At 31.5% G+C, this 17,896-nt stretch overlaps 1 protein-coding gene across 2 annotated transcripts in view; it reads right to left on the reverse strand.

Annotated features, from left to right (window-relative positions):
• Nucleotides 1-17,585, reverse strand: part of LOC133201502 (suppressor of lurcher protein 1-like) — a 61,146-nt gene extending 43,561 nt beyond the window's left edge. Inside the window, exon 1 of one of the 2 annotated variants that reach the window (XM_061337298.1) lies at nt 17,490-17,585. In XM_061337298.1, coding sequence (XP_061193282.1) covers nt 17,490-17,504 — 15 coding nt within the window. In that variant the 5' untranslated portion in view covers nt 17,505-17,585. Of the gene's footprint in view, nt 1-13,438; nt 13,702-17,489 lie in introns of those variants that run through there. The other variant, XM_061337299.1, reaches the window with a different exon arrangement.
• Between the last annotated feature and the right edge of the window lie 311 nt (nt 17,586-17,896).

Consider the following 17,896-nt stretch of genomic DNA (forward strand, 5'->3'; position numbering starts at 1 on the left):
ATAGCCTTTTCACATTTATTTCATTTAATATTAAATTAATGTTATCGTTATTTGAATTAATTTTATTCTAATTTAACAATATAAAAAATATGTTAATTAATTTAATGTTAATCAGTGAACCAGCAATAATTTAATATTAAGCCTAATATGAAAAACACGAGTTAAATGTTATATATATTTTAACATGTCAGGGCAGATCCAGCAAATTTTGAAAGGGGGGAGTCCAGGTCGGTGCCCGTAACACTCATGTATAGAATAACACCATAGGAACTTCAAGCCCGTACCAACCCCCGGACCCCCCCCCCCCCTTCTGGATCCGCCAATGCAAGTAGACTGCATATTAAAAAATTAATTTCAATAACATGTATCAAGATCAATTAGAATACATTTATTCAAAAGAATGATCATTTCTTGTAGAAGCTTATATAAAAAAGGGGGAGGGTTACCTACTCTGTTACCCTGCACCCCCCTCCCCCACTCGTTTCTCCAAATTCAGCCCCCCCCCCCTCCTTTCTTCAAATTCAAATTGTCCTCTTGAACATGGTATTCCCCAAATCAAATTTATCAAGAATTCATAAATTTGTATTTTACCCCGTTTTGTTTGGATTTTATGAGTGAAATTAAAATCATTCCACATTTTATTTCCGGACCGGTTTTGGTTTTTATCGGATGAAAGTATACGTACGTCATTTTTGACGTCACTGCTGCAGCAGAAGTGTTGGGTGTTGGAAACAAGTAAATGCTATCAGTTATGTTTTTTATAATTTAGTTCATGGTGTTGAGAGAATTTCTTTACGGTTACAGATTCATACGAACTTCTAGTACTCTCGTGACTTGACTTGCATAACATCTAAATGTAGTTGTAATTAATGCAGTTCGTAAAAGGACGATACACCTAGTGATCTTATCGAGGCCTACATGCTACATTATTTTGGATTTTTTTTCGACGAATGTAAAAACCATTTAGCATTACTAATTTGTCAGATTTGTTTTCATTTTGTCGATAGTTACGTTTGTGTATTTATGTACGATCTTGATGAAAGTGAAAGTAGAAATCTTGCATTGCAGTTTGTATGTAGCCTTTGCTAAGATGGTTATTCACTCGGCTCTTTTATCAAATTATTAATGGAAAATGTTTGTTTTTATTATGTATTAAGCAACTGGAGTTCAGTGTCAGAGTGTCGTTTTTATTGAAAGAACCCAAAGCTTTTAAGACTGACGATTCAACCCAAAGCTGATTTGACTGAAGATTGCACGATCACAATACAGGTGAAAATAAATACATGTAAATAATAATCACAGTAATTACAGGGTGCATATGAGTAATGAATCTTTAATAACAAAATATTTTTTTGAGAAATTTCTTTTTGCTTCTTAATTCTACACTGTTTTGCTTTATCAAAATTTTAACTCTCTTTTTTTTTTTTGGCTAAAATATTGAAGATATGGATATGGATAGAACTTGCTGGCTTTTAAACTATAGAATATCTGAAAGATTATTAATTTCAGCCTTATCTGGCATTCAAGATAATAGTGTAAATGTATTTATAAGTGCATCAGCTAATTTATTACTTAGTCATGTATTAATTGACATAGAATTTTTTGAACACTAGAGAAACTAGAGACTTGTAGTCACTCTCTTTTGAAGTTTCTTTTAAGTTTTAATTGTAATTTGATTAGAAAATATTTACTGTATGAATATTTATTTATAATTTTTATAGGCTCCCCTCCCTGCTATGAATAACATGGAAGAACACCATGACCCTAGGCTTGCTTCAGAATAGGTAAGTACACCCTGTATTACAAGCTTTGTTATTTTCTTCCAAACAAAGTTTTTGGATATACTGGAAACAAAATGTCTATTTTTCTGCCTGTTATCCAAACATACATTTGTATCTGATTATCCATTTAATATTGGTATATTATACTATTTCAACATTCCAAGTTATATTTATAGTACTTTCTTTCGTTTGTAAGGGATTTATTGTACATAGGCCTAGGTCCATCGTAAGTGAACAGGCCCGGTGTTCAAACAAAGCAGAAAGTACGAAGGAGATGGTTGCATTGAAAAATCAAGCAATGTTAAACGAGTGTGAAATTGTATTTGATGGATTAATTTAAGCAGTATGAATATTTCAAAAACCATAACAAATACAGGCACAATACTGGAAACCTGGATCCGCCCGCACTATGACCCGCTACATTACTGTTACTAGGGATACGCTTGCATGTCCCGCCGAGATCCGAGTCAAGTACTGTAGCCACAGGTATCAAAATTATGGAATGTAGTGTGAAATAGTCCAGATACAAGTATATACGAACATGTATCAGTTTGCATGTAACTCAAAGAACTCAGAAAACAGTTGCTGTTAAGGGAATCATCGAACTGCGCGTTTTCGATATTGTTAGATTTCAGTTATCTGTTTTAATTTGAATACATGTATTTCAAGAAAGTCTGTGTATTTTTAAAATATTTGTTTAAATTAGTTAACTAATGAGTTTACATGTAATCCTCATGAAAATGATTTTCACGTTTGCATTTTCAGATCGAAAGGGGGGGGGGTGAATTTTGTGAGGTTTCTCATTTTTCCTCTGGATAGGTTGTATATGCTTACAGAAATTGAAGAAAAAAAAATTCAAAAGTATCTTTGGAAGTTATTGTACAGTACATTGGAAGTTATTGTACGGCTAAGCTGCACCCCCTAGAAGTTATAGTACGTTGGAATTCAGCCAAAGGTTTTCTATCTGATTTAAAGTATGGCTAACATCAAAAGAAAAAGTACCGCACCATGACACAAATTCATTTGTATACATGTAGAGAAACTAATTGTATTTTTTATGATTTCATTAGCTCACCTGAGCTGAAGGCTCAAGTGAGCTTTTCTGATCACCCGTTGTCCGTCCGTCCGTCTGTAAACTTTTCACATTTTCAACTTCTTCTCAAGAACCACTGGGCCAATTTTAACCAAACTTGGAACAAAGTATTCTTGGGTGAAGGGGAGTTTCAATTATTAGAATAAAGGGACAAGTCCCCTTACAAGGGGAGATAATCAAGAAAAGACAAAAATAGGGTTGGGTCATTAAAAAATCTGAAGAAGAACCACTGGGCCAAAAAAGCTGAAACTTATGTGGAAGGATCCTGAGATTGTGTAGATTCTAAATTGTTCAAATCATGACCCCCAGGGGTAGGGCGGGGCCACAATGTGTATTACAAGGGGGAAATCTGGTAAAGAACAGCATGGCCAAAGTTACTCAGGTGAGCGATGCGGCCCATGGGCCTCTTGTTATTAAGCATATTTTCCAAGAGTGAAATTGTTTTTGACATAACATTATATGGTGTTACACAACACCATAAAATGTTTTATGAAATTAGTTTTAACTCATATCATAACTGTTTAGGAGAATGGGGTATGCATTTGTTTGCACATGACAAATATCTTCAGTGTATGAACTTAAATTACATGTAGAGTTTAATTTGTATTTCAGAGAACCTGTATTAATCAACAGAACCTTAAAATTGGAGACTCCACTGTAGTGCCACCCAGTACCTTAATATGTGACAATTTCAAATCCTATGATGAGGTTCCAAGGGGTTGTAAAATGGAAGAAAACAAAGAACAAGCCTAGAAAAAATTTGTAAGTGCTCAAAGTAATTACTCTTTGTGCTAACTAAAACCAGTATATATTTATTAATTATACATGTAATTGACATGAAATTTGGACTTCTTAATTTGTATTATTTTTTATTTATCATTTCAGAAGCAATACAGTCACTGTCAGGGAAATAAAGTCAGAATTATGTAAACAATTTGAAAAAATAAACACAAGATTAATGCTTGAGATTGTGTTCTTTGATTTCTTATTATTAAGTGATTAAAGGACAAGATCTATGTTAAAGGACAAGAGTACTATTTAGTTAACTTTGCAATCCAAAGAAATACAAAATAATTAAATAATAAATGTTAGTAAGAAATAAAATTAACATATGTTTAACATATGAAAAACATATGAACACAAACATATGTTAATCATATGTTCATACAAAACATATGAGCAACATATGTTGAACATATGATCAACACATGTTCATAAACATATGTTAAACATATGTTGCTCATTTTTTATGGCGAACATATGTTTCAGAACATATGTTAAACGTATGTTCAACATATGTTAAACATACGTTGCAATTTTACCTGTGTATTAGCTATTTAAAAAGCCATATGGATCGCAAATAAAACCTGATGTAATTACATTCCTTCAGATTTAAGGAAAATCATTGTTTTACTCTCATAGAAGTACAATTACGTGTAAATTATGATCATGGAGTTATTTTTATCAATACTCTAGAATTTTTACAGTTTGGATGATTATCAATAAACTGCATATACATGTAGATATTGTTTTGTTGACATAACGTATTTTACTTGTAATGGAGCATAAAAATGTTGAAAAAGTTACAAAATCTTTTATCACATTCTAAACTTTATGAAAAGAATACATTATGACAGATCATTTACCAAGCTCTTTATTTTGAATTAATTATACTGATGCTCTTATTTGATTAAGCCTCTACCACTAAAATAATATCGATGTTCAAGATTCTTAGCATATTTTTTTGCATGAAATTTAGCATAGTATTTCTAGCATTTAGATTGTGAATATATCCGTACTGAAAGTATTTAGGTAGATTTCAACATTAGAGTAAAAAATATATATGTATACTTTTATTGGGCTGGAGAAACAGATTTCTCAAAAACTAGCATTGAACAAAATTGGTTTGTACAAGAATTGGGGAGATTAACATCGTAAAGTAATGAATTATGTTACCATTATGATATCATCTATAATTTGGGTATTGAATTACATAATTATTACTTTTTTTTAAAGTAATGCATTATATTACCATTTCTCTAGTAAGTAATGCATTATCGTTACCGTTACTTTTTGAGTTTTTAAAAACAGAAGTGTAATTGTTCTTATAAATCTCCACCCACAAAAACTAAATGTAGTGCATGTAGATGAAAATGTGATTATATAGTAAAAGTATTTATTATAGGATTAAACGTTCTTTTTTCAGAACTTATCGATGTGTAAAATCATGCCTTTGTACTCACAAACTGAATAAAAGTGCGAAGCACTTTTATGTATAGTTTGTGAGTACAAAGGCATGAGTTTACACATCGATAAATTCTGAAAAAAGAACGTTGAATTCATATAATTCCATTTACGCAGTTTTTAAATTATTTCTCTTTGAAGCCTCCATACAATCTGTTATTTCTGTACAGCGTAGGAATACTTTATGCCGCGATGTGGAATTGAATTGCAATCGAGATGAACGTCGATAAAGTTCAACTTTAATTGTCAAACATTTAATAAGATAAGCTTATAAAAATTCTTCGAATATTGTTTAAGTCAACAAATATCGTAAATACAAGTAGACTTCAAAAGAATTCGTCCTTGACCATGTTACAGACGCTCTAAAACGAAAGTAGCAGACCGACGACAACCTTGATTTGCTCTGGTTTGTTCAAAGACGGGACAGAATATAGGATGTAGAAAATGAATTTGATGCTAATAAGGCAAGAGTCTAAGGTACGTTTCTCTTTCCCATCACAGCGCTACCGAGAAATGAGCTGATTTGTTTTGTAGGCCTATTAGGAACGTCATGAATATGACTTCAGAGATTTAAAATTCACACTCGTGATCTGACAATGACATACACATAATATTCCCTTCTATCAGTCCTGTATGCCGTCATTTTTGTCTTTATTTAATTTCAAGTTTCTGTAATTATTTAAGTAAAACACAGAATAGAAGTAACGATTTGTTTCATTTTTTTATTTACAATAAAAGCTAGGTCAAGAAAGTAGTTCTGACTGAGAGTTTTTCGATGTGTAAACTTTTTCTTGAATTTGTTCTCGTCCAATCAAAACACAGGAAATCAATAAATAAAATTAAGATTGGAATTATTACACTGTAAATAACATATTTCTTTTGTTTATTCTTAAGAAGAAACATTTGTATTTATAATAACATAAAATAATGTATAATTTGCAATCTTTCGTGTTCCTTTCTCGGTCAAGTAAAAGACAGTTTTCAGGATCTTTAACCCTCAACCGAACTATTTTCGATTCTTTTATAAAACAATAGACGTTAGATCTTGTAGTTAATGAAAAAATTGCACCGCAGTTTTGAGGACCTCCTTGCAAAAAAGCATATTGATCCCGATATGAATTATGTCTAGGGTAACTTCCAAAACGCACGCACGTACTCATTAACCATCCCCCCTCCAACACCACCACCACACAACACAAATTCTTTAATTATGCTAGATACATTGTGTGCTTTGACACAGTGACTTTATTCACAAGGTGGTTATCATCAGTGCATAACGAATCTTTCATTAGTGTTACCCTTAGTGGAATTTATTTTTAAGGTTTTTTTTTAAAGGCTATGGAATCTTCTTTGCAAATAAAGCTTATTTAAAATATGTATGAAAAATTAAATATATAGTGGTTGTAATTTAATGAAATGTATGATAATTTAGAGCAACCATACACAAAACAAAATATCATAAAAATGAAAGTGTATTTGAATATTGTATACAGATTTTAAAGATTTAATAAGTGAAATAGGTTAATCTTTGTTTTATTATTTTAAATCTTTTAATATCAACAATGATATCCATGACCATTTGAATTCATTTTTTAATTAAGGAAAGTGAGGAACATAAAATAATACATTGCATGCCTTATTATGCCAGCATTACACACGATTTGAGAAAATAATGCATAACTTTGTATTTACATGTAATGCAGGTTTTTGGCATTACACATTACTAGCATTACGCTTCGATTTCAACTCATGCCTTGCATTACCATTATATTTAGCATTGGTCAATGCATGGTGTATATTGCCGATCATATATGCTCCCGGTTTTAAATGCTGATTTATTTCATGTCGATGAATTTAACAGGAAACTGTCCTTATACTGTTACTCACTCAGAGCAGCCCTAATACAAACAAGGACACGATTCCAGCACCATACCCAGGGGAATTCCCCCTAGATGACGTAAGGAATTAATTAGCGTTACAGTAAAGCATGGCATGGTAAGAGGTCTCAAATGTAAACATTAAAAGTTTAAAGCATTCTGAGCATATGTCAGTGGTCATAACTAGAACTTTTACATTTTTGCATGAAAGATATTGGTTATGAGAATTACATTGTACGTCATACCCAAAAGTGTACATATTTATCCTCTAAGACTTAATATACTCTCTGAGAGTAAATTTCTGGTGTCTTATTAACCAAGTAAACCTAAAGGATCTACGTACTTTTCTTTTCTCAACCTTAATTATTTTTGCACCTTGAAATGTGTTAAAATATGGTGTCCACATTTGGCTACAATTATTCTGAAAATACATCTTCAGAAACGATAGAGAAATTAAATTTAATCAAAGAAAATACAATATGATATTCTCATGACATTTTGTATCTTTGAATATTTCTAATTTACGCAAGAAGACGATATAAAGAAAAAAGTAGACTTAGTTTTGGATGACTTATAAAGCACATCTTTTTTTGAATGACGTCAAAGAAGAGAAAACCCTTAAAGTAATAGCAACAAAAACTGAACTCTGTTCGGAATCAAACCATCCTCGAAAGAATTAAATGTGATAATGAAAGCAAAACCTGATAGAGAATAACATCTTACTAGATGATGACACATTACTTCACAGAGCAACAATCGATTTTCCAAACCAAGCACTTGCTTTGATAGAACTCATTTGGGACTCTTCAGAACATTTTTTTCTTGATTTGAAAGAAACTAGATTTATATTTCCACTCTACTTAAAACAATACAACAAAACAAAAAAAAAAAAAAAAAATAAACATGATTTTAAAAAGTTCCTCTTGAAATGACTTCTATAATTACATAACCTCTGATGTTTTAGAGGTCCTTGTTTGCTCTTTTCCTATTTTATATTGTTTAATGGGTTTTTGAGCTTGAATACTGTTCGTTATCTCCATATATTTCATTCTAAACAACTGGAAAGACAGATTATAATCACTATCTATTCAATTTATGTTTCTTCTAAGATACACCCTCCCCCCCCCCCCAAAAAAAAAAAAAAAACTGTTGACATTAGTACCCCGCATTTTCTTATATCTCGCTGACCGCATTTGAATTTAAAAAAAAAAAAAAAAAAAAAAAAAAAAAAAAAAAAAAAAAAACTCTTTCATAGTCAATTGAAAGATTTATATGTCTGCATAATAAGGATTCTAGTTTTAATGTAGTTTTAATTCTGTTACAGAGGAAAGTTAATAAAACATATGAAACAATGTACATGTATTATCATAAAATGCATCAAGTCTCCAGATACTTTGTACACAAGATTATTCAGTGGCACTTGTTTTTGCTCTGATGTAATTCTTTATGTACCAATATAAGGCGTGATCCAGACGTCATTTCCAACTTATCAATTGTCGCCAGAAATTTGATAAATAAGTATTTATAGCTTGTATCTTTATTGAAGTTACAACATTGTGTTCAAAGGTTATTGCTACATGAATGATTCATAGGCTTTACAAAGCACATAGTCACAAAATATTGGCCATTAAAACAACCATATAGGATGCAAAGAAACCTTACGTAAAAGCTATAACTTCAAGTCCCTATTTGGTTGAACGCAAGGATATTCCATAGTCGTATTTTGAGAGTGAATGACTTATAAATTTTAATCAATTAGTACGATACGCTGTTTCCAATTTGGCTGAATAGGTCTTAGTAAAAATGTAAACAATTTAATAATAATTAGCAAGGAAACCTAAAAGGCCCTTTTTCTAAAATTGTAAATATTATCTGATGATTAAGGTTTCAATGTAGATATCTGTGTAAGTTTTGTTGTCCCCCCTTAGCAATTGTACTCGGATAACCACAAGCTTATAATTTCATAAATCAGTTTTAAGTGTTGTGGTATAAAGCAGGCAAATAAAGCGATAGTCATAGATTTGAATTCATGAAAATAAAAAAAAATATCCAAAAATTTTACTTAACAATCACAAAATGTTTAAATATAATTTAAAAGATTAAGTATTTATTAATAAAAACTGAATAAAAATACACTTGCTTAATCCTAAAATCCATTGTAACAAAAAATGTTCTTTAGACCAGAAGAGGACAATTTCAGAATCAAAACCAAGGCATAATTGGACCGTGTTAATGATAAAGTGTAAAGAAACTGTTTCTTATTAGGAAAAAAAAGATGTCACTTTTATGTCATTTTACGTTAATTTGATTTTGAGGAGAGAAATTGATCGACGCTGGCGTCGCCGTGGGAACGCCACTTTCGATGTTGGAGCTGAATTTTATTAAGCCCACAATTTGATATCATTATCATGGTTGTCGCTTTCTTTTAATTGGATTACTTCATCTACTGTTTCGACCATTGGGTTCTTATGAAATGTTTTATAATTATATCTGGATCTTTTTTCCTACGCTATCATCTTCCACCGAAGTGTTAATCTGTCATTGATTTGATGTTTTACGTAGAGCTAGATGAATCATTATCTTCATGAATATTTCACTAAATCTATAAGTTTGACGTTTTCAAATATACTTCGCTTCTTTATCTTTTCCTTTTGTCAAGAAAAAGTGCTTGGACATTCTCATACTGTACCACATAAATATTAGGGTGTTCTATAAACCAGCTTTGTCTTTGTCGGAAGAGAGAATGTTAAAAAAAACTTTGTAAAGTAAATAGCAAACTGTTCCTACTGACAAAATCTATTGTTATTTCTATATTTAAATACGTCTAAGGCAGATCTGAACTGCTTGTCAAACATTTTGAAAATTTAAAATATTGAAAAGAATGCAGGACTAGATATTTTATTGTTTTACTTATAAATATATAAACGGAGAGAAAGGTGGTATGCTGAGGCTGCCTATAAATGCATGGATCAGCAAATCAAGATGACGACACATCAAAGTAAACTATATGACGTCAATATTAAAATTATTGTTTTGTTCCAAAATCTTTTTAGATTTAGTGCTGCTGAAATGCACTAATAAAATATACCGCATGTGGACATTTAAGCGAGACGCAAATTTAGCGATTTGTCTTAAAAACCAGTAAATATTTTTGCTCAGAAGTAACTTTAGCGATTTTTTAATGTCAGGAAAGAGATCGTTTGATGCTGAATGAATTGTTAGCGATATTCAATTCTACATTGTAGCAACCTCAACACTCCTGCAAATAAGGGCAAATTTAAATATCGCTGAAAATTTCTGATTCTTCGGTATATCTGATATCCCTTCTTAATAAATTATTTAAAAAGCTCCCAAATCCTTTTTAAAAATAAAATTGTGCATTTTAAAAAAGGATTATCATGTTGCATTAACATCTGATATCGCATTAAATATGGAGGCGGTAATATTTTTCTAGTTACTTTCCACTGGAATAAACTAATATATACTTTAATATCTTTGAGGAATTTTAACCTCCCAATCCCCCCACCCATACCCCTTAATTTTCCTGCATTAAAACGGTATGTAATGAATCTAATTTTAAAAATAATTGGAAAAATGTCACGTGCTCAACATTACACTGCAAATATTCTTAAGCAAAACGTATTTACATTATTGGACGAAATAAGTGCTGAGAATCCCATTTCACTGATAATGGTTGATAATTATTGATACTCTACTGTTCATCCTGATAAATACTGATATTTACTGATAATATTACTGTTGTTGCTGATAATGTTAGTCAGTATTATTTTCGTCCAGTAATGTTATCATGTTGACATGCACTCTTAAGCCTTTTCATGTGCAATATCTGACAACTATTCGTTATTTATTAAACGAGATTCCAGAATAGCTTAGTATTAAATAACAAAATTGAGATATAGAGAATATTTATGAGACAGAATTGTCAAGAAATAAGGGGTACACGGAGAATTATTAAAAGATCAAAGGGTAAACAAAAATTAAAGTCATAAAGAAGGTAAAAGAACTCTCAACAGCACTAGGAATTATCGGGATATATACTTCATATCACCAATTTTTCGCGACATCTTATTTTCGTCAGATAATCATTTGATTTGAAATTTGTAATCGAAACAAAATTTTCAGTAAATTTATATATTATTGTATATGATCCTTAATAATTCAATTATATGTAAATTATGTGTAAGAACGAAATTTTCCGAGCAGACGATCTCGCGTAATTACACGAAAAATAAAGTTCGCGCGAGTAAAATGTGATTTCCAACAGATACATGTAGTACTGATACTTTTTGTGAGATAGAGGAAGCAAAATCAATTATCGAGAAGTGTTAGATGAATAGATTGATACTGAAAAATAGAAGATATACGGAAAAAATTTTGAATTATCGTAATATTATTTTCCTTGCGACTGGTGGTGCCTACTTGTTTCCTGTCACTGTGAAATAATACACAATAAGCTAAAAGATGAAGCACAATAGATCTTTATGCACATTTAAAAAAAAGCGACATACTTTTTTACAAGCATATATTAAGTGAACTTTGATTATACAACCAGATTGTATTTTGTTTGTTTGTTGTTTAACGTCCCTCTCGAGAATTTTTCATTCATATGGAGACGCCACCGCTGGAGGGCTACAGATTTTGACCTATACTCGGCACTCAGGGCCATTGAGAAGTGAGGGATCTTTTTCGTGCCAGCACCTACTGCGATACGAGTACTCGGTTTTAACGGTCTCATCCGAGGGACCAGTCTCCACGTCCCGCAGTGGGATTAGAACCCACGACGTAAGGATCAACTCCTTGCTCCGCGACTCTAGAGCGAACGATCTAACCACTGCGCCACGCGGGTAATACCAGATTGTATTAAAATAACGCTTAATGAATATGGTTGAAGTGACAAGAGATTTGATTTTTATGGATCATCGGGAGTAATTTCTTTTATGATATTCGTTATAATTGCTGAAAATTTACGTAAAATGATCAGTGAACATAGAGGCATTGAAAAAGTTTTTGCCATTCATTATGTAAATGGAAATCGTCAACCTAAAAAAAGTATAATGTAAAACGAGAAATAGAAATAAATCCTGAAAAGGAAAACCCTCAGTACTAGTCATCCCTCTGTGTGCAAAACATAATAAATCCTCATTCTCATCATGTGCTGGCGGAACTGTGTAATTTAAATCAAGTATTGTTTTTAGAAATGACAGCATCAGCCAGTCTCCTTTATGAAATCTCATTACTTCAACTAATGATTTCAAGGGCTCAACCTTAAATCCACTCATGTATTGATCTTTGGAGAACCAAAATCATCAAGGAAGAACTATCAAGTGTCATTTATGATATAACATCTAGAGGATGGATATACCCTTGTTTTAAAAAAAGAGGTATTGATGTACATTCATGCTCGAATAAGAAAGGTAACTTTTAACTATGATGGCATAAATGTGTGCCCACCAATCCTGATGTTTTTAGAGGTTTCTGTTTGCTCTGCTTCCGATCTGTATCATTTCAATGGACTTTTGAGCTTGATTGCTGTTCGTTATCTCAATATTTCACTATTTCTTTATAAATTGTCAGACTGAAATGACCTTTTTTGTCTAGTTTTGCCCCGAAAGCTTTGCTAAACTTGGTCTCATTTTACTTATAAAATACATTTCTCTTGGAAAATAATAGGCATTAAAGCAACATGTAATGAGAGATCATGAACCTTAAAACACTTTCGTAAAGGCACCCATTTATACCTAAAGCCTTTCTTCACCTAGGAAAAATTAATAGAAATTTCCTTTAAGGTATTAAGATTTCGTTAAGAAAATTAGATTTTCTAATAGGTTATCCATTATACTACAGCTCTTTTTCTATAACATAATAATTTGGCACATAATTTGGATCTAAGTGATAAAGTGATAAACCAAATGTATCAAACTTTTTTAAATGCAATAAAGTATAATACAATGCGCTTTTAAAATGCCTGTATTTAGTTCATTTCTGTATAAAAGTGAATAAACTTTTTTAGAATTAAGATATAGTTATGTAAAAGATAATTAATTATTAATTCCCAAAATGACTGAATGATCAAGTGTCAAGAACTCATAGTGAAGAAAATAAACATGGAAATGTCAATGGTAAACCTAAACAATAGAGTAAGGAAAATAAATAAGAATGGAAAGGGGCTATAAATTGTAAATACAGAAAGAAACGACTCTTCTTTATGACACGTATGAAACATAAGGTATTGTATAAGCGTTTTAAACAAAAGTTTCAATGCTGATTATGTCTTTTTTTCAGTTGAAAACAAATTATACGTCAATGTAGCTGACACTAAATTCTTTCTGATAGATGGGCTCACTTTCCCATTTGAAGATAAAAATTAATGCTAAACCCAGACCTGAAAATTCCACACAATACAAAGCTCAATACGTACTTACTTTTCAAGCTTTGACGTCCATTAATCAGTACCAAAATATACGACAAAATAAAATCTTATCGCTACGATCCACTTTCACACCATAATCTCGGCAAAAGAGAGTGATGCTAAGCCATTCCAGACGAGGCCTCACATCAGTAACCCTACAACCCTAGGCCCTGGACACGTGTTAGCTGAAACAATCTCAGTAAATGTCTCATATTCTCAGGATGATAAACTGGAATTGATTTTTGCTCAACACTTACAGAGACATAGAGGGAACGCTATAATCCCGCTGTTTCCCCCATTATCAGCCGTAACAAATTCACTGTGGATATATTTTATGGCGCGACAAAAAAGCAAAATCCTTTTGACCATAATAATTTCTAATTGTTATTTATGTATAAAATACGAGAGACCGTATTAAAGCTTCTTGAAAAGTCTCAAAGAAAAGAGCATTAAATAAATATGTATGTTTTAAAGTTTTAACCTTCGGAGACAATAAAATATATATTTTTCTCGCTAATGCACACCGTACAGAGAAAATTCAAATCTTACATTTCAGTGCGATATCAACGTTAACAATTTACTTATGGAGTCCAAGCGAAGTAAAGCCATAGAATCTTTCAAAATATCATCATGTACTATGTTTTCAAATGTTGACAATTATTTAAATTAATCAACCTTACATATTCTTTTTAAAATTTAAGAAGTTTCAAGGATTCTTCCTGAAAACAAAAGAAAACAGAATTGTAATCATATATATATATATATATATATATATATATATATATATATATATATATATATATATATATATATATATATATATATATATATATATATGTTGCAAAGCAAAAGTATTTTCATTGACACATCAAATTTGATATCTTTCAGCCATCCTCACATTACTTTCTTTTATTATAACGAAAAGACACCGTTACTGTCGAATTAAAAAAAAAATTATCGAAATGGTTATCAAATCATGGTAACACAGCCCAAAACTCCCCACAATAAAGTATCGGCAAAAGAATACCAAGAATCAAAGTTACATTTAAGTTTCATAGAGAAATAAATCTTCATAGAATGTATCAAAAAATCAATTTTTTTTACACTTTGAAGTATACTCTATTATTCTTACAGTTTCTTGATGCATCACTCGTAAATAACCTTACGACTTATAAGAAAAGCTAACGTAAATGTCAGAGTTTCGTGATAATGTATTTCATGGCCATAAATTAATTAACCTTTCGTGTTATTCTTACAGAATCAAACAGAATAGTATATTACTGCTTAATGAGAAAGGGCCTTGTACATAGAATCTTTTTACACTTCCTCTTTGCTATTTATGGTTTATGGAATTATTTTTGGACTATTTATACACATAATTTTATTAGAATTTAATTTTTAGACATGAAGTAATCAAAAAGTATTTTTTTTAAAGAAATACATTAACAAATCAACTCCAACAAAACTGGGCATTTAGAATAAAAAAAAATCATTTATAAGAAAACACTGAACAATTGTATGCAAAGTGTTCATTGTAATAAAGAGAGAATGCAGAATGATAAGGAGCACATGGCGGGTGTGACCGGTCGGCAGGGGATCCTCACTCCTTCATGGCGCCTGATCCCACCTCTGATGTTTTTGGAGGTCCATGTTTGCTATGCTCCCGATCTGTACTGCTTTTATGGACTTTGAGCTTGAATACTGTACGTTATCTCCATATTTCATTCATACTACAAATCATTCTCAAATTAAAGATAAGGAAGTGACCAATTGTCATGACGCCTCCCATTGAGAGCGAACAATCTATAAAGTGACCAGATGCCATGACGCCTTCAGTTGAGAGTGGGAAATCTACAATGTGACCAGATGTCTTGACGGCTCAAATTGAGAGCGAAGGATCTAAAAAAGTGACCAGATGCCATGACGCTTTCAGTTGAGAGTTTGAAATCTGAAAAGTGATCAGAAGTCATGACGCCTCAAATTAAGAGTGAAGAATCTACAAAGTGACCAATGCCATGACACTTCCAATTGAGAGTGGACAATCCACAAAGTGACAAGTTGCCATGGCGCCTTCAATTGAGAGACGATAATTTACAGTGATCACTTGCCATGACGCCTTCCATTAAGAGTGGACATTCTACAATGTGACCAGATACAATGGCGCCTCCCCAATTTCGATTGTTCCTGTTACAGAAATGATAAGAAAGAATTTTGACTGCAACAGAAGGGCTTCTTGAAGCTTGTGGTACTAGTTCAGAGAGACAAAGAAGTTACACATTAAAAAAATATCGTCACGTTTATTGAATAAAAGTGAGTAAAAAATGAATAAAAGTATAGATTTTTTCCTTTAGCAAGTTTTATATAAAGTTTAAGCCAATGAGTTATATAGTTCTCACTGCGAACGATACATATTAATATGTTTATAAATTGTGTATGTGAAATATGTATCAGACATATTTATAAGAGCATATTAAGGCATCCTCTCTCTCTCTCTCTCTCTCTCTCTCTCTGAGGACATAGTAATAGACTACCGAAGTAAATTTCTTCAAGCAAACAAACTTTTTGAATTACAATAGAATTCCGAATATATGGACACAATGTTCGAGTCCAATTAGCCTCTATTTTCCCTTAGTGACGGCTTAGCTGTCAGATAAATGTTTACGGATCAATACAAAGAAATAGTCATTAAGAGAATAAGCGAAGAGAAGATGTTTTCTATTTTGCCATCGATCACAGTTCATCAGTTCATCGTAATTCACTTTGCAAACTTGAGGAATCGAGGTACGGGCTTTCCGCTGAGCAGGGAAACGCAACTAATTGTTCCATCAATATCAATCGGGCTTGCATAATATTTGACAGTTGGAAGCGGTAATTAGAGCATAGTTTTTATCGCACAGCAATCACCCCAGAGGAAATCGATGAGCAAGCTTTAAAGAGTATATGTTTAAACAGTAAAAATCACTTCATCTTTTCTATAAGACTTTAGTCTTTTAAGTCCGAGTCCTGAACTTAACATTGTTTTTTAATAATTCTAATATAATTTTAAAGAAAGGGAGGGTTAATTACTGAAATTAAGTGAATGAACAGCTTAAATTATATACTATTGCTGGCAAAACATTGGAAAACACTATGAATATTGAAATCAATTATTTATTGACACATCAAAAATGTATTCTGTCATATCGGTTTCCCCGTTCAAAGTACACGTATTTGTTTACGACAGTGTAATACAGTCAAAGTGTAATCACAGTCTTCAGAATATTACTCTCTCAAATATTATACTTTCTCTGAAACTCTAAGATGTTGGGCAGTAATTAAGATACATTTTCTTCCAACAGAATTGTAGATCTTACACGTTTCATGTATTTGTCACATTCTTGAGAAAGCAACAGTATAAATCACCAGGAAAAAGACAATCTATCGATTACCTTCCTGCACAACCTCTTAAAGGATTTAAGTTACAAACTAAGCCTTTGACATGTTTGCTCAGCATTAATAGAATGCTAAGAGAGAGAGAGAGAGAGGGGGGATTTTGTTCGTTGTTTTTTTTTTTGGCTGATCATAATATATTTATATCGAACGAAAAGACCACAAAATTCAGTTGAAATGATCTTAATGACAATTGTTATTGATGATATGTACTTATGAATTTATTTATTACTAGTTTATTGATTTAAAAAAAATATTCTAAAACATTTAGTAATTTTTTATATCTATCATGAAGGTAGGCATATGAATCATCTACTCATAGAATTCACTGACTGCAAATCTTAAAATTACGATCCATTTTTTAAAATTAGAAACTATAATTTTATAACAATAATTTCTGTTTCTAAGATGAAAGGCGAGAAAAGATTTTTCTATACAATGAAAATGAAAATTATGGTTTACAAAGGACTTGTGAAATCTTTTGTACAGATAATTAAATTGTCATCAATACCTCTCAGTAATTCAACTGTGTAAATGTTTCTTAAACGATTTATCTACAAAATTAAAGTCTGCTTAATTAGTTCTGCCTACTTATTTATAGCTAACATTGAGAAAAAAACTTCAAAGATTCCTACCTCTTCTATAATCATGTATATACATCCTTAGTTTAACGTAAAGAGTATCACAAATTGATTTTTGCTTGAATCTCCGCACACAATGCAGACAGACCATCGCCATTATATCACTAACATTTTTTTCCTAAAATTGACATATAAAACCCCTGAGGACCATTGCATCGTAGACAGATTTCTTTGCCGGAAACTAGAAGTCTTTAGACCTTGAGATGCCAAAAGCTTGTTGATCTCGATAGACATAAGTAAAGCCGTGAAATATCTTCCCAAAATGGAATGTGGCATACAAATACATTAATGGGTATCAATTATTTCACAAAAATGGTAAAAAACAAATGTCAAAATCATACTTCATTGATATTTTTTTTTACATGTGAATTTTTAAAAAAATTTAAGATAAGGACTAGAAG

This window comes from Saccostrea echinata, unplaced genomic scaffold, assembly GCF_033153115.1.
Source record: "Saccostrea echinata isolate AGI-Se365-2 ecotype Australia unplaced genomic scaffold, CSIRO_AGI_Sech_v1 ptg000044l, whole genome shotgun sequence".
Taxonomy (NCBI): domain Eukaryota; kingdom Metazoa; phylum Mollusca; class Bivalvia; order Ostreida; family Ostreidae; genus Saccostrea; species Saccostrea echinata.